This window comes from Columba livia, chromosome 6 (genome assembly GCF_036013475.1).
Source record: "Columba livia isolate bColLiv1 breed racing homer chromosome 6, bColLiv1.pat.W.v2, whole genome shotgun sequence".
NCBI classification, from domain to species: Eukaryota; Metazoa; Chordata; class Aves; order Columbiformes; family Columbidae; genus Columba; species Columba livia.
Window position 1 is genome coordinate 33,102,744 of NC_088607.1, and position 24,615 is coordinate 33,127,358.

The 24,615-nt window shown below is 41.7% G+C and overlaps 1 protein-coding gene and 1 long non-coding RNA gene across 4 annotated transcripts in view; one reads left to right on the top strand and one right to left on the bottom strand.

The window, feature by feature from the left end:
* Positions 1 to 10,504: 10,504 nt before the first annotated feature.
* LOC110365133 (uncharacterized) lies at positions 10,505 to 13,921 on the bottom strand. Its single transcript, XR_010473555.1, has 2 exons — positions 13,192 to 13,921; positions 10,505 to 10,909 (listed from the first exon to the last, which is right to left on the bottom strand). It is a non-coding gene; the product is annotated as an uncharacterized LOC110365133 (long non-coding RNA).
* A 139-nt stretch (positions 13,922 to 14,060) lies between these two features.
* REEP3 (receptor accessory protein 3) overlaps positions 14,061 to 24,615 on the top strand; it is a 40,829-nt gene continuing 30,274 nt past the window's right edge. The window contains exon 1 of one of the 3 annotated variants that reach the window (XM_065067888.1): positions 14,061 to 14,281. In XM_065067888.1, the coding sequence (XP_064923960.1) occupies positions 14,076 to 14,281 (206 nt within the window). In that variant the 5' untranslated portion in view covers positions 14,061 to 14,075. Of the gene's footprint in view, positions 14,282 to 14,399; positions 14,517 to 22,437; positions 22,456 to 24,615 lie in introns of those variants that run through there. The other 2 variants (XM_065067889.1, XM_065067890.1) reach the window with 2 other exon arrangements.

Sequence of the window (24,615 nt, forward strand, 5' to 3'; positions counted from 1 at the left end):
ACAGGGTGCCACTCCATCAATGCTGATAACAGTAAGGAGCACTACTGAGCCTCCCTGTGATGTTTCACAGTCAATTTATAACCTAGAACAGATGAATACTTACAGCACACTCTGATTCCAACGTTTCTTCCTCTTCCAGTTACTGAGGCATTACCAGAAGATGACTGAATAAATTAAACAAATATGGTCTTCAATACATCCCCTTCCTCAGAAGCTTGCTGACATCTTGAGATATTAAACCATCCATATTCTCCCTTTCCTTTTTGTCACCCTCAAATGCTTACTGCTGCCTTACACTTCAGCCAGCAAAACAGACCCCATGAACATCCCACATCTGTTTTAAATACATAGTCAGCCAGCTCAGCTCCATGAAACCACAGGGGCAAGTTCCACTGAGCCCTGGAGCTGCTGCATGTACTTGCCCTCTGCCATAGGGCTGGCCACCTCCCTCTAGCTGGGGCTGGCACTGCCTTTAACAGCTGCCACCACTTTCTGCAGTGAGTATTTAAGTGCAGCCTGAGGCCAAAGCATCATTAGAGCAGCACTGCACCTTGGTATCAAACAGTTGCCCTCGCTCTTGGGGACTTTACACCTTGTAGAGGTAAAAAGCAGGGGGTGGAGGAACAGAGATAACAAAGCTCTCAGTCTCCACCTTTCTCTGAACACCTACAGGCTTAATTCCTCAGATAAAATTTCAGGGCCTTGCTTTAGCCTTATCAGATAACATCTCTCTCTCTAAAATAACCTCTTTGAATTTGCTTGGGGGCAGATGTTCTCAGTTTCCTCAGACTGGAGATGATTCTATGAGAGATGCCACTTCCCTGGCTAATGGTCCCTTAGCACAGGTGCAAGCATTAAAAGCAAGGACAATGCACAGGCTGCAGCATCGTAACATTTTTGTGGTCACCTTAGTAATGCTACATCTCCAGGTTTCTTCCCTACCTTTCAGCCGGCTGCTGATGGCAACCTGGGACTTTGGTACTTCTTGAGAGTCAGACTGAGCTTTAGGCTTGGCACAGGCAGGAGTCTCATCTGTCAGCCCCTGACAGAGCACTCCAGGACAATGTATGCTGGAACACCTGGAAGAAAGTGGCAAAGCTGAGAATAAATTCTCATTTAGCTGAAGGGATCTGCCTACAGAACAGAACTCCAGCACATTCAGAGCCTGAGCAGCAGCACTGATGTTCCTCCTGAAAACACTGGCTGTTTGCTGGCTGCCCCAGCAATGATGCTCCTTTCTCCTGTCAGTCACTCACACATAAAACCTGGAACCAGTCACCCTTAAAAATGGATTAATCACTTTCCCAGGAAACTTCCCCGGCAATAGTGTTTCCTCCCACTCAAGCTATGTAAAGGCCAGTGTGTGTTTTGCTGTTGTTGGCAGGGCATTAGGTAGTGGCATACCCAGGTATATAGAAATGTATGCTTCTATCATGTGGGTTCATGGAGCATCAGCACTGTGGATGATCCAATGTGTGAGTATTTGTATTTATTTTTATCTGACACTAAATGTTTGGCTATTATTAGCTCTGTGTTTTGCAATTAGTAGTTTTCTGAGATTAGCAGATGGACAACAGTAAAAAGCAAACAACCAACCATGTGAAGGCAGTTATTACTTCTATGCAGACTTTTATTGCAGTTTCAAGATTTTTTTTTTTTTGCATCCTCCCAGAATCTTGTAGATGAACTTTTCTCTGTGTTGGATTAAAGGTGTTTAAGCAGATTGCTTCATGAGTAGATACGTTTACTGATTAATAGAATAGCGTATATTTAGCCCTGAAATAAATGTGTAGATCTTCTTTGGATTAACTGGGAGTTAGATAAGGACTTTTATGATCAATGGTATATCCTGTAGTAAAGAGTTAAATAAAATAATTTGGTAACTATAGCTCTAGCATTTTATTCCCAGTGCTTCAATCTACTATGTGTAGGATGCTGGGAGCGCATGGAGCACCTCTAACAATTCTAACTCAAGAGGCACAAGCCTTATAATCTGATTAGTACTCTGTATTTAATTTTCTTGATGTTTATCTCAAAGCTTCTTAAATATCTTAACAAACAAAAGACAAATAAAACCCCCACTGTTAAAAATTGTGTTCTTGTTGTCATACAGGTAACTTCTTGCTACCAAATGCCTCCAGTTTCTGTATGAATCATGTTGGGGTTTGCGAGCTTTTCAGATCTAGGGCCTTTTGCTGACAGGAGCTTTAGCCTGATAACACTTGGATGTTGGTGTTACTTATCCTGATATACCATAACTTGTTTAAGTTAAGGAAATGTCTTAGTGTGCTGCTACACGGTACAAAACAAAAAGCTGCTGGGAAGCTTTGGGTCTAGGAAAGTTCTAAAGCTGAGGTGAGAAACAGGAGTTTAGCCATTACTAAACTGTACACTAGGTAGGGAAAAATTACGGACTCAACAATGTTATTTATTATTACTTCCTTGTCTAGGGAAAAAAAAGTATTTGGGTCTTTCTGAAACCGAGATAGAAAGAAAAGCTCATAGATGATCACTTAAGAAATTAATCTAGCTACATTTTCTTTTGTAAGGTTCTATAGCATCCCTTCTCCTTAATTTCTCCTGTCTGTCTTAGCCTCACTCTCTTACTACTTTGCTATCCAAACTCATTTACACTGTTTTAATGTAACTGTAGTACTTTCCCTATATCTATATACCATTAAGCACAATTGTTTGATATCAACTTTGTCTAAACCAGTAACTATCACATGTGGTAACTACCTTTTAACAAACTTTTCTGCTTGCTGTTGTTGTGTGATGCCAGTTCTTTCTCCTGCTGGTAAACTCTCTCCATATTGGAATAAAACAGTGCACAGGTCTCTTTCTTGTATTCCAGCTGCCTGTGTCATTGAGTTTCTGTGTCAGAAAAGGATAACAAATCAGTGTTGATTGTGTCTTGCAATTCAGTAATAGCTATTTAACAATATTTACATCTTTGTTAAAGATTGTAATAATATTTCATAGAGTTGTATGGCACAGGATGTAAACAAATGATATTACTGACACCACACTGACTGAACAACAGGACTTCCTTATTTTTACTGGCACTGTTATCCCAATTAAAAATATCACAAACTTTCTACTCAGCCAGTAACTTCTTTGGCTAATTTACTGTTCTCATTAGGAGTGTTCCAGGGTCTATCTGTCACATTTGTTCAGGCTATACTCAAAATTGGTGCTGGAAAGGAAATTGATTTGACTCTGTCCTTACTGCAAGAACGGTAATGAAACATCACATCTTATAATGACAGTTTGAAAAGGCACAGACCTACATCAGCAGAGAGATGAGAAAGGACTTGCTCATCTTCTTGAACTGAAAAGCAGAATATTGTGTTTGGTTGTTGCTGTGCCATTTAATTGACTGAAGAAGTTGTCTCAGAGTCACAGACTAGTTGAGGTTGGAAGGGACCTGTGGAGATTGTCTGGTCTGACCCTGCTGCTCAGGGCCATGTTCAGTCAAGTTATTAGTATCCCCGAGGCTGGAGACTTCACAATCTCTCTGGGCAACCTGTTCCAGTGTTCAACAACACAGTAGAAAAAGTCTTAAGTTTAAGTGGGATTTCTTGTATTTCAGTTTGTGCTCATTGCCTCTTGCCCTTTCAGTGGGCACCACTGAGAAGCAGCTGTCTCTTCTTTCTCCATCTTCAAAAAATATTCCAGCAACCACTCTTATTTGTATTAACAAACACCTTGATTATTATCAAGTCTATATTATACATTAATTATTGATTTTTGTGGTGCCAAAGACATCCGCATCTATGTCCAGATCCACCCCTATGAGTTATCTTCCTTGGGTTCCTGTCCTAGCAGTGCTACCTGCTCACTATGTCTGCATCCTTGCTGCTGCTCACGTTGTGCCTTGTGGTCCCATAGCTCTGGTGATCCTAGACTGGAAAAGGTGGAAGCAGAAATTTGCTCTCACAGTCTAGTTTGCTGAAGTTCAGCCTGCAGGTAGCTCTCCTGTCTTCAGCAAAACAGCTCTGTGGTTGCAGGCATAGACCAGCTGCTCTAGCGTACACACCAGGGAGTTCTCTCTCTCTCTGAGGTACGTCTTAACTACAGGTAAAGGTTCAAAGCTTACAAAAGCACATATTCTGTAGCTGAAGCATCGACTGACACTAAACATGACAGAATTGGGAAAAACATTATTAGAAAGAAGGATTAGTGGAGGAAGATGTGCTCAGTCCTCGGTAGGTGCAGGTATCTGCAGTGCTGCTGTTCCCAGTGTAACTGACAATCATACTTCCCTGTACCATTATTTTCCTGTTGCATGTGACTTCTGGGCCAGAAAGTGTCTATTAAATGTAAGTTAGTCTCCTCAGATTTTTATCTATACAAGTACCTATCTGATCCTGTCCCACACTAATTTTTAGGACAATGCTCAATAACCCTAAGGAATTATCTGCTTTAGGATGTACAGGTTTGTAACGTTCAAAACCACTTTTAATACAGCACCTGCTGAAGGAAACTTTCTTAAGGTGCGTGCAGGTGGCTTCACGCAGGACAAAGACTGCAGGTCTGCAGGAGATGTGCCTCCTGTCCGTGGGTGGTCTGCAGGTGGGCTTGCTCTTCCTGTCAGGTCCCAAATCCAAGAACCTAACGAGTGCCAGAGCGAGTGCTGTACCACCCCTTCTGTAGTTGGATACTAACTATGCTTTAAGAGTAACAGGCCAATATACTTGTTAGCTCCAATATTAGAAATAGCTGAAGGCAGGCAAAAGGAAGAATAGTAATTGAAGATGAATCTTCATGTCTTAGTCCTCTACTTTTCCCCCAATGTCATATTTTTCCTTTTAATCAAAATGCTGTTTCCAGAACACTTTGTTCCGGTACTACTGGGCTGCAGCATTAACTATGTGGCAATATTCATTATTTGATCACAACTAAAGAAAGAGGACTCCAAATTATAAAACATTGAGTTGGATTTGGAGCTGCAATGAGAGAAAAGGCCAGCAAGTAATTTCTGCTGGCTTTGTAATCACAGTGATGTTATATACCTGAAGCAGACTATAGATGACTACATGGAGCTCTATTTGATATGATTCAGAAAGGTAGAGGTCTGAGGTGGGTGGTGAGCCAGTCCGTGGGGCTGCGCTGATGTCTTGGATGGGAGGGTGACATTCCCTTTAAAGGAGGAGGCCTCAAATGGTTATTACTAAACCTGTAATTTGGGGCTTTCATATGCACAAATGTCATGCAAATCTGCTGTCTTTCTCATTTGAAGTTACTGACAACAGAAGGCAAAATGAAAGTTCAAGGACATGATTATAATAAACAGTCTCAGAGCCTCATGCTGACTTCGGTTTTCTTATGTCTTAATCTGCTTTGAACCTTCTGTGTCCCATCAACTTAACACTTGTTTCATGTTGTTTAACTGAACTTCTTTGTACAAAAATGAGGCTGAAAGCACACATTTTGTGTTAACTGCTAGTCCAATTGAGGACTGAAATTGCTGTTACAAGAGACTGTAGTGGTGGTTACAGTTGTGTGTTACCTTCAGGACAATTAAGTAAGGGAAGATATTAATATCTTTCCTTCTGCATTTGCATTAGCCACGAGACTTCTATGCCAAGGCTGATGGAAGTTGGGTACTTGATTTGTATCTGAGAACCGAGTGGGTCAACCACTTAAACTTTACAGCCACTCAAAACCATAAAGGTGGATTCTCAATTCAGCTGATCAACCTAATTGTTGAGCACCCCTCATTTGTGAAGTTAGTTGTCCTAAGTACTTCAGAGATGAGCTGCTGATGTTTCGAAGTTTTGGGTTGCATTGTAGCTTTTTTTTTGTCCATTGGTTGTATGTGTGGTTTTGAGGGTGTGTGTGAGTTTGTTTGGTTTTGGTCTGTTGGTTGTAGGTTTTTTGTTGGTTTTCTTTCCCCCTCCTGTGTGTTACACCTGGTTTTATGTACCTTCGTGGATTGTTTCTCAAATGTGAGGGAGAAGACTGAAAAAAAAGCACGTGGAAGAACTGTGTCCATAAAGGAATGTGATAGGAAAGGAAGTTAAAGGAGCTCCTGATCCCATATTTGACTTGTTGGATGGTGACTTTCAGAGTTGATTTTTGATGGCTAACAGTTCTTTCCAGCAAATTCTGAGAGACAAGGGGTATGCAAAAAAGGGTGAACCTCCATGCTAAGAGGTTTTGATCAGTCTAGACAGAGCTTCCTTGACATAATATAGATAATTGTTTCCTAGCCTCCTGCAGACTAGCAGCTTGGAGCAGCTAAAGCAGCAGTTTATTTATGCCTGTTAAACCAGAAGTTCTGCCTATTGTTTTTCCTGCCTTCACCACTTTGCACTGCTATGGTCCAGCTATGTTATACTGGAGCATGAAACATTCAGCATCCAGAATGTCTAGACAGGCTGAAAGACTGTCTGTGCTCCATTTTTCAGAGTTAGCTTCACTAAGAACTAAAAGGCTATTTGGAAAGAAAAGGTGGCAGAGTTCCTAGTATGAGATGCATCTTCAACTGCCTTCTGAAGCAAGCACAGACTAACAGAGCCTGGCAGGGATTTCTAGCAGTGCTCAAAATTACTGTGCAAGCCTCCCCCTGCTCCCCAGAGAGGCTTCGAGCCTTTGACAGTTATTGCTAATGTCTTAAACAGCTTGCACTTGTATTCTATGGATACACGACTACACAGAAATGCACCCCGTTAGCTGGTAATGTAATGTTCTGTTAAAATAGCAGAGGAAGGGACTGAAGAGTGGCTTCTTCACCGCAGAATATGGTAAAGATCTTTCAGGCAGAAACAAATGGTTTCCATTTCAAGTATGGAACCTGTGGATCAACAGATGTATTTTGCTGTGTGTATCTGCTGGGTTTAGCAGTCCTAAACAAAAAAGGGTAATTTTTTTCTATGTAATTTTTACCGTTTTTTTCCAGTGCTGACCGTAGTAACTCTGTGTAGGAAGGAGGAAGTATTAATACTTCTTTCCTGCAAGGTGGACATGAATGTTGTCTCTAGAAGTTTTGTAAACCGTGTAAGTTGGATACAATACAAGAGCTGATGATCCTATTGCTGTTAGTCTACCTGCACACCATGTATGATCATGCTATATATCATAGACAGCTTTGACTTCAGACCCCGGGACAAGCCTGGGAGGCTTTGTCAGAGGTGGGGAGGAAGGGAGGACTGTGCATCCCCTGCTGAATCCTTGTGCCACTTGCAAGAGGGAGGACACAGTGGAGCTCCTGTTCTGGGATCTGTCCCAGCTCCCTCTTTCCTGGGAGCTGAGGATTCCTGGGGACCTCTCTTAACTTCCAGCGAGAGCATCCTTGTGTAAGTGCTTCATAAACTGGGCTCTTCAAAGCAAAGTACATTTTGCTGTATTAAATATATACACCAAAAAAGCCCTTCGGACTGGTAGCCGCAGCATTGAGAAGCAGCACGCAAGATGCCTGGATCGAAGGACAAACAATGGAGTGTGAGCACCTAATGTGACAGAGTGGCTAAAAGGATAAAATTTATTGCCTCTATTAATGAGAATAAAAGGTAGGTGGCAGATTTATTGTTTTGTGCCATTCAAAGTCATGAAGAGTTAGCAGAAATTCAGTTACAATGTCAGTTTATGAAAGTGCTGGAAAAATTTGGAGATAGAGCTAGAAATCTACCATAAAGCAGTCAGGGGCTGGAGAGAGAGGGAAAAAAAGGACATTTAAAGAAGCTTGAAGTTTAATTTGTCAAGAAATTGGAAGGTGACTTAAGCATGCATGAATCCTTGTGGAGAGAGAATGAGTGTGAAAGAGCTCTTTAATTTATCACTTTAGAGCATGGCAAGAACCAGTGACTGGAAACTAAAGGCAAATTCCAAGTTTAAATGCATATGCCCAGTTTCCTATAGGGGAAAACAATTTACCTATGAAAATCAAAAAACAGAACAAAAAAACAAACCAAAACTAAAGAAACAAAAATGTTCTGATGCCTTCAAATCGATATCTTTGTCGGCAGCACAGCTTCTAGAAAACAAAGGTTGTCTGACACAACACGTAAATGAATTATTTCTATGTCTCTGCTTTAAGTGAGATGAAATGATTTGATATTCCCTTCTGATTTAAAGAGCTATAAAAAGAGACCTCTTCCACAATTTTGAGGAGAATGGAGAGAAAATGAACCCAAGCAATGATGAAGCAGAAAGCATTGCTCCAAGAAAAAAAAAATAGGATATTATACAACAAAACGGCTTCCTTAAATGCATTTAGTGGTCAGCAGTTTTGACTAGACCTGTCTTAGGGAGGATGGGGAAGGCATAATGAAGTCAGCTGGCTGAGGACTAACTTCTGGTTGTATGTTGGGCTCTGTGTTTCAATAAAGAGTTGGCTGTAATAAATGGAATCTGAAGGTCTAGAAAATGTGCCATTAAATGGTTGACAAATTGGGGTTGTTTCTTCAAGGTAATAGCTTAAGTACTGGTTTCAGTATTTAAAGTTGCTGCAAGAAGAAATGAACAATTTTACTTCCATGCTTGGGGGAGGTGGGATAAACCGAGTAAAGGGGTGTTCAAGAGGTTTTTAACTTTGGTATAAGGAAAAGCTACCTAGCAGGATAATGAAGGACTAGTACAAATAGCTCAGAAAAGGTGTGTCATCTCTGTTGAAAGGTTTCAGAAACAGGTAGGACAAGACATCTGTCCAAATGACGTGTGCTGATCCTGGTTTTGTTATGCAGCAGACAAACTTGGGGTCCTTTCTCCTTCTCAGATATATAGACATACATTTTTTTTCTGCCTTTCTTGGCCTGACAGCCATGGATTGGTGCACTGTTTAGCTGGAGGCTATGACTTTCTGTAAATGGATATTGTGCTGAACAAGGTTCTAAGTGTTGCCAAAGAATGTATATCTCCTCTTCATTTTAAGTAAAATCTATCAGCCAGTTCAAAAGGTAAACGTTCCCTGATAAAATGCAGCTGGTGTGCATATGAGCTTAGTCAGCAGACCATAACATAGCATAAGCTTTCCATAGTGATCAGAAACATCAAAAGCACAAAGTGTATTTAAAAAAAAAAATCTCCAACAGATTGCTATAATTATGAAATGTAATGCATCACAATTAGAGATAGAATATAGCTGAGTTGATACTACCCAGGTGGCTTTGGTCTGAATCTCTGTATGTAGATTTCAGAACCCAGAGAGAGAGGATCATCAGATACCAAAATAGGTGTATCCAGTCATTTAAAATGGGTTTGCTCTCATGAGAGAGTCGTATATTTACTGTAATATTCAGCTGCAGCTCTTGAACAAGTTAACAGCTTTAATGCCACTCTACTTGGGAACAGGGGGAAAATAAACCACACACATCCACCCAGTGGGCTGCCCTGCTGTGATGCACTGCTGCATAACCCTGGTGTGTGGTTACACTTCTCTATGGAGTAATGTTTGCAGGTCCATGTGCAACACGTGTCAAAACTCCATTTATAGCTTATCAGTATATAATCAGGGGAGCAACAGTTACAGATGGCACTGCTGCTTTGTGACAGTGTCCTGGGTGTTTTTGATGGTCTGCACACCAGCTCCTCTGTTGTCATGCTTTCCCATGTGAGGCTGCATCTCATATGTCTTCATCTCCAAATGGAAGCAATAAGGTAGGATGGACACACATACGAGCGCTGCCAGGAGAACAAGTCTCAGATGGAGCTGTTCTGAACTTTCCCCTTCCTCTTTAGATCATATTTCCCTTGAGGAAAAAGAATCCAAAGGGATGCTCTTATGTGTCTGCTAAGAAACAAGGAACCAGAGTCATTTAATCCATTACAACCAATCTTTAAAAACTAATATAACCAATCAACAGTTGTGTGATAAGCCTTTGCACAGCACGGTGATTTCTTTTTTTTGAATGTATGTGGAGTACCTTTTAAATATTCATACTACTAATCAGATTCTGCCTAAATTGCCTGCTTGTATTCTATTATGCTTCACTCAAAACAGGCTAATGCTGGAGTGATGAAAATTCTTCAGCTTTATATCAACAGGAGGGCTGTTCTGGATTTCCTTCAGTGCTTTGTCTTGGCCTTGTCTGCTTTCCCTAACCTATAGCTCACTGAATTAGGAGTGCTGGACATCATTCATTTGTACTCTTGAAAAAAACCCTCTGCATCTGTTCTTGCATTTGTGGACTTCTCTACTTGCAAAGATTTCTTTCTACAATGCAGTTCAGTCTTCCTGCAACCTGTTAGATGTCTCTTTTTTTAACTCCAAATCCTGTCTTTCTTAAAATGAATACTAATTGAAATTGTTAGGGCCTTAAGAGTCAGGAAATGAACTTGAAGAAACTCCCCAAACAATGAATTTACCTTTATGTTGCTGTGTGAGCTTTCAGGCTTTGGCTTTGTAGGTATATCTGCTAACAAGAGCGGAAGAAATTAGTCGAAACCTATGAATTTTACTCATTAGTATAGAAGCAAGAGCTTTAAAAGGAATGTCAGACTGTGTGTAATAAAACTGAGAACAACAGCGGTTAAACCTATCGGATTAAAAGAAATGCAGAAATACCCTTTTAAAACTTTTTATTTTCCTTTCTTTAATTTGCATGCTTTACATTTCTAATTTGGAATATTAATAAATTTCATACAAACATGTTTCTGAAAAAAAATAGACATTATAACAAGAAGCCACAAGTTTGTGTCTGTACTGGGAAAAACAAAATCGCTGAAGGTAGAGCTGTGTTAGACACAAAGTGGCTTTGCCATGTTCCCCAGTGAGATGCTGCGCTGTGGGGCTGGAATATGCGAGCAAGAAGTGGCACATCCAGAAGTTTGTGCAAAAGCTTCAGCTGCTTTGGTTTAATGAAATGTCCACAGTTTTGGCCAATGCTCACTCTCAGATGAAATCCCATTAAGGCGGGAAGTCTGCTGGGCTATTTGCCTGGTGATCAGAGCCTTCCTTTGCTGTCACCTTGTGCACAGGAAAGACGGAAGAAGAGTTAAATATTTGAAGGCAGCATAAACCATAAATTTCAACCACATTCACAAATATGAGTTATAGGACTCACACCAGCCTAGAGTATTCTAAGAAATAATAATCTTCACCCATTCTGTTGTTTCAACAAATAAACTGGCAACATCTAATCCATGTTCTGGCTCCAAAATTATAAATGTCTCTGGTATGATTCATTAACTGAAATAATTCTGACATTTTTTTTCAAATTGGTTTATATTTGAGAGTAATTTAGGATACATTCATATAAAACAGCAAAGTTAAGAAAAACCCAGTACTGTGATTATCACACATGTATTTTGGGGAGCTGCATGTAAGCCATGCTGTATTTGGGGAGCTCATCCTCCTTGTGCGGGGACCAGATCCCACAGACCCTGCAGCCAGCAGCAAAAGCTTTATCAGACTAGCTGGCATCTTCCTAAATGTTACTAATTTGCTGTTTTCACAGCTGCATAGTAGGAAAAATGTTTGTTTACTTATGAAGAGGTGAAAGTTTAAATATTTATGTTTGTATACATACATTGTGTTGTCCCAAAGAAATAAAAAGAAAATTGAGGGCAGGTGCCTTTTACAAGTCATTTTCCAAACACTGTTAAAACTATTTAAAGCAACTTTTAACTACATCAAGTAGCTCTTGTGGAGGGCTTAAAAATATCCTGTAATGAGATAGCTGCAAGTCTCTTCCTTACATATGAAACAGACAGACATATGAGTAAGACACCCCAAGTTTGAATAAGTACATGGCATGGATTTAATTGCCATGCTGCTCTCTCTGTTTCTGCTGTGCAGGAGCGTGGATTATTATTCTGTGCAAACTGGAATGTGAGGAAGTCCTTGTGGCATTCTCGTGTCTGTCTGCTGGGGAACCAGCAAACACCACCCAGCTTCTTGCTCTGTCTCAAAACATTCTATAAAATAAAATGTAGTCTTCTTAGCAAGATAAATTACTTTTAGGAGCCATCTGCTTTTACCTTTTTAAAAAAATGCCTCTTTAAATGTAAATTTAGCTTTCCACCAGAGACAGTATTGCCATGGCAACAAACACAAGAAAAATGGCTTTACAAAAAATAAAGAGTGTGTTTTTCTCTTAAAAATACTCCGTATGAAATAAAATATGCTGCTATAGAATTAATGTATATGCTACCTTGGACAGTAAAAAAAGTATCAGTGTCTTCCTGGAATGGTTCTCTGAGATAGTATCAAACACACAATTGCTCGCAGTGAAGTAATCTATTGTATGCTTATTTAGTATGCTGTAAACTAGAGCTCTCGTCTTACAGTTTGCTCTAGATGGACTGGCACGCCACAAACTTCAGTGGAGTATTACGTAGGCAGCAGGATCTGTCTGTGCAGTAGTTTACAGAACTGGAGTCTAAAATGTAATCTCTCCCAAGTAATTTATATTTCAAATGCTTTGCTGCACAGGTTTGTTTTGTATGCTCTACCACTGGAGAGGTTTGTTATTCAAGGGGTATATATAACTCATGGTTCAGATTTCTCCTTTCATTGAATGCAACAAAGAATACATTCAGGTTAGGCCTGTTTCAAAAATAAGATGGTGTACTCTAAATTGCCCATGAACAAATTCCTCTCTACCTCTTTCTGCGTTGGTTACCCCCTACAGAGGTCAAGGCAAGGATAGACCCAAGATGGTCAATATCATTATTTTCAAGAACCAAATCCTTCCATGGTAAAAAATATTTTTATATTATTGTATACTTTCCCATTGCAAGCCTCAAATTTCACAGTATACAACTAGAGTGACAGTTTCCAAACACTGACAAATGAAATGTTCTGTACTTGTTTATTTACCCTCTGCTTTCTCTCCCAAGTCACTCTTAGCCTTCTGACTTCATGTGTTATGTTTGAAGGGTTCAGAGAAGCAAAGATGCCTGTGACTGGGTTTTACTGCTTCGAATAGAGGAGGAATTCTGGAGCTTGCCTGTGGAACAGAAACCATCCTGCATTCACCAAGCACTTCTCATCTGAATAAGACAATAGTTTATGAAGCTTAAGCTATTTCTTCTTACAGTATGAGCAGGAAAACTATGGATTATCCCCACTTAAATACATATTGAATAACTAATTTCTGCTACAGACAGGGATTCTGATCTTGGCACATCATTCACCATGAGAGTCAGCAGGATTGGTGCTGAAAACAGTAACCTCTTTCCCTACCTTCACTGCTGAGTGGCCCGTTAAGAAGCACCGGCATCTATTGCTTCAAGTATCACTCTTACCTTTGTTGGTATCAGAAGAATACATTTGAATGTTTCCAGCCGTGGCACGGGCAGAACTTTCTGCAGCCTCCTCTTCTGAGAAAAGATGAAACAGTCCATTTCAGCAAAATATTATGTTTTTATGTGTACGAACAGTTCTGCATGAAGTGTAAAGCTGGTGTGTGGAAATGGATTAGCTGAGGTATCAGGGAGTATCCATGTCTGGACCTGCCAGATCACAAGCTTGTCAAGAGTATCTGAATTGGGTCACAGTGTGGAATGTCTTGCCCAGCATCCTGCCCTGGGCAGCGGCTGATAACAAGGTGGCACGGGACAAAACAAAGGAAACCGTGCACATGGGCGCTAATCCTTCCCACTTGTATCTTCCTGGTCACCTGAAGTTTTGGATCAACTGCACGTAGCAGTCTGTGTGGCCCACATAAGGACATGTCCTCAGACAGCCTTTGGGATCAAGTGCTTGTAAACAAGCACTGAGGAGGAAGCTGGAGGAGCTGGCACCTTCCCATGGTGGCTCAGACAGGTGCTGGAGCCGTGGGGAGCCAGCTGGCCGCACCGCTCTGCCGGGAAGGGAGGCTCCAGCCCGGCTGGCGGGCTGTGCCCCGAGCTGACCCCCTGGCAGGCAGCGGGGCTCGGGGGGCTCCGTCCCACAGCAAATGAGCAGCCTCTGGGGTAGCAAGGCCTGTGCCGGGTGACTTCAATGGGTGAAACAAATGTTTTGATAGGTCCTACAGCAGGACGTAAGCACATGGGGAACACAAGGAAAAGGTGAAGGTGAGGGGTGTACATCCCAGCTTGCCTTTCCCGCTGGAGTTGGTCACCATGCTTTGAAGGGAGAAGATGAGCAGGGGAGAAAGGGTGGTTATTGCATTCTTAATTGGTTATATATGTTCCTATCTCCGTCGTGTGCGGGTCCCACGGGTGTTGCGCAAAGGCCGCCTTCGCGCGTCAGCCCACGGGCAGCCGGCACTGCAGCGGGACGGCGGGGGACAGCCGGCACCTGCGGGCAGGAGCCGCGGGTCCCTCCTGACGGTGAAGCGCTGCCTACAGCCCCTCCGGGCGCGCATTGTCCCCGCCACCGGACCCAGCTACGGTGAGCACCCTCCGGGACCACCCCACCCGCTCCTCCTGCCGCCGGGCGGGACCGAACCCGCGACCCCCTCACCGCCCGCCGCGCCCGGGCCCGCGCGGCCGCAAGGGTGCATGCGCGCAGCCTCCGAGCCAATGGGGCGGGCGGAGGCGGAGCCGCGGCCATTCGGGCCCGGCCGGGGAAGGGGACGCGCTGCGGCCGCCGCGATGGTCTCCTGGATGATTTCGCGGGCTGTCGTGTGAGTACTGGGCTCGGGGGAGCGGGCAGCGAGCAGCTCCGGCACTCGGCGGGGCATGGGCACTCCCGGGACTTCCCGCGGCGGTGCCGGCAGGGAGGCGGCGCCCCTTCCCTCTTTCCCTTCTGCTCCCCTCAGCCGGTGCCCCGCACGCCCCTTGAGCTGCTGTTGGGCTACGGGCAGCCCGGCGGTCTCTGCGCCCCGGCACGGCTCGGCCTCGCTGCTCCCGCCGCAGGTGCGGAGGCGGGGCGGCTCCCTGCGTTGCGGCGGGCCCGTACCGTGCGGAGCCCGACCTGTGCGGGGCGGGGAGGCGGGCGGGTGCCTAGGCCGAAGTGTCGCCGTGCTGCGCCAGCCGACGGCTTAGAGGTGCCGTGTCAAAGCAAACCGCAGCGCTTCTCGGAATTTAATGGTTTCAAAGCGTTCTGCCGGCCCTCCCCACCCCCCGAAAGGAGCGAGGTAGCGGGAGCGGTGTTCCTGCCCAGGAGCGGCCCTGGCCAGGCTGCGGTTGAGCTCTCCTTGTGCTCCCAGAAGCAGCACCGGGCTCTCGGTGGGCACAGGTTGTGTTGCACCGCGTGTCTCTCACTCCAAATGTGTGTTTTCTATGGGTATGGAGCCAAGAAGGTCAGGCTGCTGGTGCCTGTCACACATACATTGTGAGCCTTGCTTGTAAATTCATCCAAATTAACCTGTACGATTTAGTTGGTAACTGTTTTTAATTTGTGGCAGAGCAGAGAGGGCTAGGAGGACTTTACAGTGTGAAAATTAGGTCCTTGGTAAGTATAGGTCATCAGCAGATGAAGAGAGAGACTGGACTGTTATCGTGTACCCATGTTTCTAATGCTGAGTTTTTGGCAACCAAAGGGACGAACTTTCTTAGATGAAAAGCGTCATCTTGCATGTTGTCCAATTTCTATTTGAGAAAGAGTAAACTCTAGTGCAACTTCCAGTCATTTTCTTAGGTGATGTATTGTTCCTTCGTGAAACTGAGGGGTAATTTTGCTCTTTTGAATGTGAACAGTATTTTGTAATAAATGTTGAGTAATATTCGAGCAACTGAGTCTTCCTCATGCTCCTTGCTGAGTAGTAGCTCTGTGTCTGTGGGGACCTCAGTGCTTAGTGGGTCGCCTGAGTTGAGATTTGCTGAGTGTGCCTCTTTGCTGGGCAAATTAAGTGAATCTGCTCACAAAGCAGTGCAACAAACATCTGAATTAGTGCAAAATATGTGGCAGGAGTGTGTGACCCAAAGCAGGGCATAATAGGATTCCCCTGTTTTGTTGGTAACAAACATCCCCTTTAAGCCATCTGCTGTAACTTCATCTGAAGCCTTCTCATGCTGCCACGTGTATTTTCCTGCTGTGCTCTGGTCACCTAGATAAGTAGCAGTCCTTGTCCTTCTCCCCGTCCTCCCTGAGAATTGTCAGGTAACTGAAACTTGCAAAGTAGAGCATCCTGTTCCAGGGTTGGCAAAGGGCGACACTGGTTTGGAACAGAGAGGCTGTGGGAAGAGTTGCTGTTTGTGCACTCTGTCAGCGTGGTCTTCCCAGGGGCAGTATGCAGCACTAGAGGGGAGAGGCATACGTTTACTGTCTGTACGTCACATGTAGTTGCTGAACCTGCTTCTGCTTTGTTACATAAAAGCGCCAACGAGAGAATTTTTATTTTAACAGCAACTTGGACTGTGTTGGTTGTAAGGGTAATGTCGGTGATGCTGAGCACCTCGATTTCTAATGACCGGATTCTTGTGAAGTTAGTTATGAATTGCTAAGGGTAGCATTTGCGTTTTGAGGATTTAGTCTTCTATGGGCCTAACCAATTGCACAGGGAATGAAGAGAATAGCTACTGCTATCCATAGATTTATTGCAAGAGGTGATAAAGGACAATGTATTTTGTGGTTCTACGTAGTTTGGTTTTCTGGTTGCTATTGGTCATTCATTCATGTGCCCTAATTATTTTTGCTAAAAAGGGAGTCCTTGATAATATTTATAAGTCCTCTCCACCTTCTTGTGTCCTTGTTTCCTGGCTATGGAACTTAAATAGTTTGCCAGTGTTCACCTTCCCAGGAATGAGAACTTGGACGGCTTCAAGACTATTGTTTAACTTTGCTTAATAGAGCAAAATTCACATGGAAAAGGAAGGTAGAAAGCACAGGAGTCATTGTGATGTGATATATTTTAATTTGAGTGATCTTGAGACTGCCCTTCTTGTCCTCTTCTCTCAGTGCCCATTATGCTGTCTTCCTCTATTCGCTTTGTTTTCCTTCCTGGTCTCATTCCAGACATACCTGTTCCAGTGGCTTTGTTTCTCTGACTTGTTTGTCACGAGTTCGGAAGGCGAATACTACATTTCCCTTAAATGCCATGAGAAGGACGGAAATATTTTTAACCACTATGTAGCTGCTAAGACCTGAGGTTCTCTCTTATGTAGTGTTTCAATTTTGGTGTGGTCACTTTTTGTTGGATGTGAGAGCTATGGATATTCTACATAGTCTGTAGTAAGTTGAGGAATCCCTGTGTTCATGTTTGGGCAGCCATCAGGAATACTTGTTGTCTTAACTGGTGATTAGAAGGAGCAGCAGTTGTTTTAGCTGCAGCAGAATTCTCTTCAGACTGACCTACTATATTTCAGGGCCAAAAGAGCAGCAAAATATTAATTTGTGGGTGTGTCACAGTGCCCTCTGCTGACTTTTGACGTGTCGGACTTGTTATGACACGCATATCCCAAGCAAACTGACTTCTGATTCATTCTGAGAGTTTGCAATTTGGGATTAATCAACTCCGCTAAAATAATTTGGCTAAAGCTTTAAGGAACCTAGGGAATGGAACTAGTAGAGAATTAGAGAATTCTTAATTGCATGTGAATTGTCTTGAAGAGTCATGCACAGGAAACAGGGAGTGGTTCAAACTCACTGCTCTACATAATAGTCTTTGGCAAAACTTCGTTTTAATGAAATCTTTTCCCTTACTATATACATGCTATTATACTTAAGCACCTAAGCATGTGAAATACCTTATGCTAAATGCATGTCCTCTCTTTTCTCTCAAGAAGCAGATTACTTGAAGCACATAATTAAAACATCTTTTAATTTTAAAGTTTTGTGTCTATGCGGTGCTGCTGTAGTACGTATAGGTTTTTTTTTACTTCTAAAATCAACAAGAAGATAGTAATTTCTTTCAGAGTCTCAGAAAACTTCCCAAAGTGGGTACACTTTGTCAAGCCCTTAGTCTCTAATGGTGGGAATAGCCTTCTAAATTTGTGGCTGCCCATCTTGTAAACTTCTAATAGAGCCTGTGCCTGACTTCTAGTCTGCTTTGATTGCTCATGCTTCTCATTTGTAAGGTCTGAGCAATTGTGTACACATCAGTTGCTGAGGCAGTATTTAATAGTAAACACATTGAGCACTTGTCAGTCACAGCCTGGTATGGATGAGATCAGACTATCCTCTTGTGCCAAGCAAAGATGCGAAGCATCCTAAAAACAAAGTAGATGGCCATTTTGTATTTGCAATCTGTTAAAGCAGACTGTCTGCTGTAATCTGTTAACTTTTTTCCCCTCCTCACTTAAAAATGAAAGTTCCCCCATCTGTGTTGCTTTGCAACACTCTCTCCACCCTCCTGCCTAAGTACATGCTTTGTTTTCAATAAAGTTGGTCAGCAGTCATGACTGTTGGAAGTGAGAGTCGTAGTGGTCCACAGGATGTTGTCTTCGTCTTGGGTACTAGTAGTTACTTTTTTGTCTGCTTGTACTTGCAGTACTTGCCTTCCCTAACCCCCTTTTTAAAGCCTTGCGAGGAACAAAAGATGTACGAGTGAAGGATTCAGCAAGTATTCCTTGGTTCTGATACTGGATTATAACTATAACTACATTAAGGGGGACAAAGACTGTTTGGGACACACAGGAGGTGACCTGGAGGTAGGTAGAATTAGTCTCTCTCAGCTTTTACTACTTTACAGGTTGGAGCTGTTTCTTTCATGGTAGTTTCCAAGGCATTTTCTTACTCTACTTTTAATACTTTTGTTGTTGTGGTTTGATGTTTCCAGACGTGCAGTCGCCCCCAGAATTACTAGACATCTGAGAACGAGTGGCTGAAGCCATAACAGTTCAATCAATACTGAAGCTATCAGGAATATCTGGCTTAGTGTGGTGGTGATGTTTTATGGAACCATGCATGCTTGGTTTGTAAACCTGGATTGTGTCTTGCTCTTGGAATGCCTTTTTTTTTTTTTAATTAAAAGCAATAAGTACAGAAATATTCACCCTCTTGTTTGCTAATCAACATGCTGTCAAACATGTTGTCTTGAAACAGCTGTAAATAAGTAAGGATACCCCCACATGCTGTGTGGAAGGGATAGTTACATAGGGCCTCTTCTTCCAGTCAGAAGGGCTATTTATGGGAGAGTTTCTTTGACTCTTTGTAGCTTGCTCTTCTGGCAACATAGTTCTAGCTGAAGTTTCAGGGACTTTGAATGCTGTTGGATGCTGAATGCCTTCTGATATCCTTCCACTTTAAAGGCCTATAAATTGCTGCTGCACCTGTGGGGAAGAAGGAGTTGCTGTCGTAGTGTTAGTGACTGGGATGGAGAGATGTGCTGAAATGCCTGTCTCACCACAGAACTGCAAAGATTCAGTCATCATGTATCAGTTATCCTTGGCATTTCATGCTATGCTTAAACAGATCTTGCTGGCCTGTTGCTAGGAGGGGCCGTCCTGCCCTTCATGCTCTCCTCGTTCTCCACTTTCCACAGGGTCCACAAATTGTGTGGCCACACAGAATCACAGAATGTTAGGGATTGGAAGGGACCTCAAGAGATCATCTAGTCCAATCCCCCTGCTGGAGCAGGAACACTTAGTGTGACTCTGATTGTTTTGTCAACCCAAGTGAAAATTAGTGTGCTTGAAAGAGGCTAATCTTCTGTTAGTTGCAGCGAACTGTACCAGCTCATGCTGCTGTTGTGTAGTTGCTAGGTAAGTGCTGTGTTGAGAATGAAAAGCTGCAGGACAAAACCAGCATTGTTTTTGGCATCAGTGTGTTACTAGGCTGGTTAAAGCGTACTCTGAAACTGCATTCTTCACTTGCACATTGCTGCTTATTCTTCCTTGTAGTGAAACTAGTTCCAGTAATAACAGTGCAGCTGTTCTAATCAAACAAGGTGTCAGATTTTTTTAAAGGATCTTAAATTTTATAGCTTGAAATCTGTAAGCATATGTAAGTCTAGGGATTAACTGTATTGTCTGTGTGAAAGTTTAAAATCATTTGCATAATTGAGCAATGTAGTCATCAGAGCACTTCTACAGTTCAACTTCTCAGTTTGGCAATCCTAATATGTACAGCAAAAAGTGTCTGCTTGCTGAGCTTGACTTGTAATAGCTATTCTGTAAGTTAGTTCAACGCAAAAGGCCTACCTCTGACAATTAAAGCGTCCCCACTGCCTGCCTGGCACACCTTTCTTTAAATCACTGTTTGCTATGCAGTCTAGCTGCTCTTTTTTTCTCCTGTGTTTGTGGGATTGTGTGGTCGGTGTTCACAGCCTATGGCAGGCGGGTGGACTAAAGCTTGCTCAAAACAGATGGAGCACAACTAGAGCTGTACTGTGGAGTCTGACATTCTTACTTAATGATCTTGGCATGTGCTCTGCTACAAAACATGCTGAAATCCACATCTGTGTGCTATGCGTTGTAGATAAAGATATACCAAGAACTGCACGGTCTGGCACAAAAGGATGTTTCTAATTAAAATAAACAGTCTCCACTCCTGCATGTTCCACAAACCAGTGTCTGCTTCAACTGAGCACATTTTAGGCTCTTGAGCATTTCTGCAACCTAGATGAAATGGCTTGTCTTCCCTGGTTATTTTGTATGTAGAGCCAACTCTTGATATGCTCATATAAGGCTGAGGAAGATCCCAAGCCAAATTGTGATACTTAAAAAAAAGTTGCCTCGGCTCAATACTTTTTCATCTTTGATAAGAAATTTAAAAAAAGAAAAAAAGTAAAAACATATCTAGCAAAACTCTTTGTTCTGATGCTTCATCTGTAAAAAAGCTTTTTGATCATTTTTATTGTGCCTTTGAAATTTTGGAATTTCAAAATCTGTACTATTATGTGAAAAGTGTAAGGTTTTTAGAGACAAAAATACTACAGCTGAAAATGATGCGATCTCTGTGGATCTGTAGAATTTTGAAGACCTGCCAAACTGGATTGTAACAATTTACTACTGGAAAATTAGGTGTGTAGAGTCTAGGTGGGAAAGATTATTGGAGGTTTTTGCTGAGCTGTCTGCCTTGAAGCATGACAGGCCTCACTGGCACTAAACAACCAGTCTGATGAGATGCTTTTGAGTGTGGGGGAAGTAAAATAACCCATAGTGGCTAACTCTGTATTGAGCCTTTTGCCAGCCAGCACTGTTACTTTCCAGTTCAGTTTATCACTGACAAAATAGTAGGGCATTATTTCTGTCTGTTGTGTTTTATAGCTAGTCTGCAAGCATTGACATAGAAGTGGGTTTAACTAAGTGAATGTTTTCTTTGTGATTATCATATTTGAAATATTGCTCACGTATCCTGAGGACAGTTGGAACTGGCATTAGATGTTGAAAACTAAGTGCAATTTCCTTCAAAAGCCTTTAACCCAGCATTTAAATGCAAGGGTTAACAAAGTTGTTTTTTTTTCCCTGAAGTGAGAAGTCTGACATAGTGCTTTACTTTCTTCTGCTAATAAAGCTGTTGGAACTTGCAGCGCTTAAAGGGGAAACTCGGAAAACAGTTTGTGCTTGTGCCTTCCTACCACTGCCTGGTTTTGTTATTTTGTTCCCCCACCCTGTTTTTTAACTCATTGGTGAAAGCCATGGAAAGGAGAGTGTGGAAAATGGTCACTAGCCTAGAGACATCTTGATTGGTTTTGATAGTATAGTAGCATTGCCTTAAATTGTAATGTTAAAAGAAAATGAATTATTTGGATTTGTGCTCTTATTATTTGCTTTTGTCTGCTATTTTTTTTCCTAGACTAGGACATTGTCCTATAACGTGTGGTTTCCCTTGTGCCTAAAAACATGTCTAGTGTTGCTCAGTTGAAGTGTATTTACTATTAGACTGTATTAAAAGCCAGAGAAGAAGCTGACCTATTCCCATTTTTCAGTAGCAAACAGCTTAAAGGTTACTTGGAAGACAATATAACCACAGAAACATAAAATACATGTTTTAAATGAGTGCCTTGTCAGTCTCTAGTTTGCCATGGATGCAGCATTAGCAGTGTTGGTTTTACTATTCTACATATAGAACTTTAAGTGCTAGTTTTTTTTGAATAAAAGTTAACCTAGATTGCTCAAGACAAAATGGAATTTCCATTTGTATAAAGAGTATAATGTGGATCAGGCAAACTACTTTGCATTTGGCAAATGGCCTTTCTGAAAAGGCACACTTACATTGCCTCTGTATCTTCTGGTTTCTTAGCCTGTTTAGGTGTTAACAGAATTTTTCTCTCAAAAACGAACCTTTGGTTAATTAACATAGTGTGCATTATCTGTTTTTAAGAACAGAACCTACCCCTCAAACTACTTTACTAGTGCACTGGGGTTCAGAAGGGGGGAAATGAAGTAATCTTTTAGCATGTTGGTTTTTTTTACATTAAGTTACTAATACAACTACATGAATAAGTTTGGTAGAGATTCTGCACATTGTCAGTTTTTGACTTGTTGTGTAACGGCATATTCACAGAGTTCTCCAAGTACCAGTTATAATTGAGGAAACATGTATACATTGGAATGACAAGTCCAGATGTTATCTCAACAGTATCTGCCAAATGCAAATTTCATAGAAGAAGCCTTTTCCTGTGCATAATGGAGAAGTTTGTTATTTGATTGCTTTGGGAGGCTTCAGAAATTCTTCTCTGGGTCAAAAGATAAACAGATTTTTTTGGAAATCAAAGACCTTAAGGCAAAAATTGAGATGTAAGTAACTGCTGATGATTAAAATGGAAGCTGTCTGGGGAAGAGAATAAGACAGGCTGTTTTTTACTTAAAGAATTGCTGTTGTGTGGTTACATTTCTTTCTTTGCACAATGTTTTCTCTCTTTGTAGTGTTTCCTTGGGAGAGGCAGGACCTTGAGGCTGGTCTGCAGCAACACCCTTAGGTTCTAGGGTGTGTAATGATTAAGTAGGAGTTTTCTGGGCCTTTGGGTTATGAACTTCACGTTTTTGTCTAAAACTAGCCAGCTAGATTGATATTGCATGTAGTGTGGCCTGCAGCAGTGTTGGACACCTTTTTTTGTTCATTTAAAACCAACCCACATGAGTAATGTATGGTTACATGCAGTGTGGTTTGCAGCAGTGTTGGACACTTTTTTTTCATTTAAAACCAACCCACATGATTAATGTATGGTTACATGCAGTGTGGTTTGTCTTTCACTTAAAATGGCTCAAAAATAAAATGTGGTTTTCCTTTGAATAAGCAAAAGCAATTCTTAGTTGGGACCACTCCTATTTTAAATGTTAGTTTCCTATAGCCAGTTATTTTGATGCTCCAAAAATGCTGGGAGAAGGTCCTGTCTTAGAGTAGCAAGCAATGGCATGATTGTGGATTTTAACTTGTGAGATTCTTCAAAGTCCCAAGCAGACCAATGTAAGGTGAAAAAGCAAAGGTGACAAGGTAAGAATCTGAGTGGAAAGACACTTTTTGTTAACTATGTGGCATTCTGAGGTATTAGAGGAAATGTGTAGACTGTGAGTGATAGGGGAGGCCAGGATGGGGAAACTCCAGAGTAGTGGCTGGCTTTAAAGCACCTCCCAAAGCTGAAGAAAGCTTTAGATTCCAAAAACGGTTGAGAATGAGCATGACTTTATAGTCATGAAAGAATGTAAACTTATTTTCCTGTAACACTGAAAATAAGTACAAGATTACTGAACTTCTGTAGTTCGAATGTTGGAGATGTCAGGTCACTTTTTCTTCATGCAGCTGCTGATAGAAATAGAGAAAATATGATTGAACACTTTGATACAAATGTTTCTCCCCATCTTATGCAGCTGAGACTCAGATGTTTTTATTGTGCAATTATTCATGGGCTTCCCATCGTGACTTGCATAGCTTGATTGAAGGTAATATAACTTAGGGTAAATGTGTCCAAGATAATGCTAACAACGAAAAAGCTGGCGTCGGATCCTTTCACACAATGACAATTTTCTTTTTCCAATCACTGAAAGAGGTTACTGCCACTTAAAATACTGAGTCGTCTTGCTTTGGGAATTAATCTCACTCCTTAACTTATCTACTTTAAACAATAAGTAGACTCGCTGTAATGAGAATGTGTTTTGTTCGTTTTTTTGAGGGTTTTATTCTGGAGATGTGGTATTTGTGTATTTTTTACAGCATTTGTTTTAGTTTGTTTCTATCAAATGCAGAAATTTTGTCAATTAATTAGTATTGTTATTCTTTAGCTATGCTATCTTACTGCTGCTTTTCCAGTTTTGTACCGGATAAAAGGTCATCTTCACATGCAAGTCTGATTCTTACCTGGTCATTTCATCAGAATTGGAATCTTTGAGGTGTCAGAGAGCTGAAGCTCTGGCTGTTAAACATTTCAAAAATGTGCAGGAGTTGGCAGTACCGAGATGATAGTATTTGCTTTATTCTTTTATGCCAGCTTTGGCGCTCCAGACATTCATCTTTCTTTGCTTGTTTCAAAATTCACTGTGGCATGGAGCAGAGAAACCTTTGAGAAGGAGTGACCACTGACTTTGAGTTAGTCGAAGTTGTTATAATGAACAATTTTTCAGTGTACCAGTTAGATTAAAATGGAAGGTGTTTGCAGGGTCTCTCCTGGATTTTTCTAGAGTATCCTTGATATGAAGGACTTTATAGTTTTATACAGAAAATTAAGACCTAATTAAAAAATTGTAGGAGCTTCCAAAATTATTGTAAAGATACTAGACCTGAAGCTAGGAGTAGTGTAGGTAAATAAGACAGCAGGTGATTTTTTACTTAAGTTTATCAAACCCAAGAAACTAAGTATGAATTGTCTATGTAACTTTAAACCATATGGGAAAACTGAACACCTCGTTCTTGAATTTGTAATGTTCGTGTTAATCTTGTTCAGCAGTTTATCTGCATTAAAT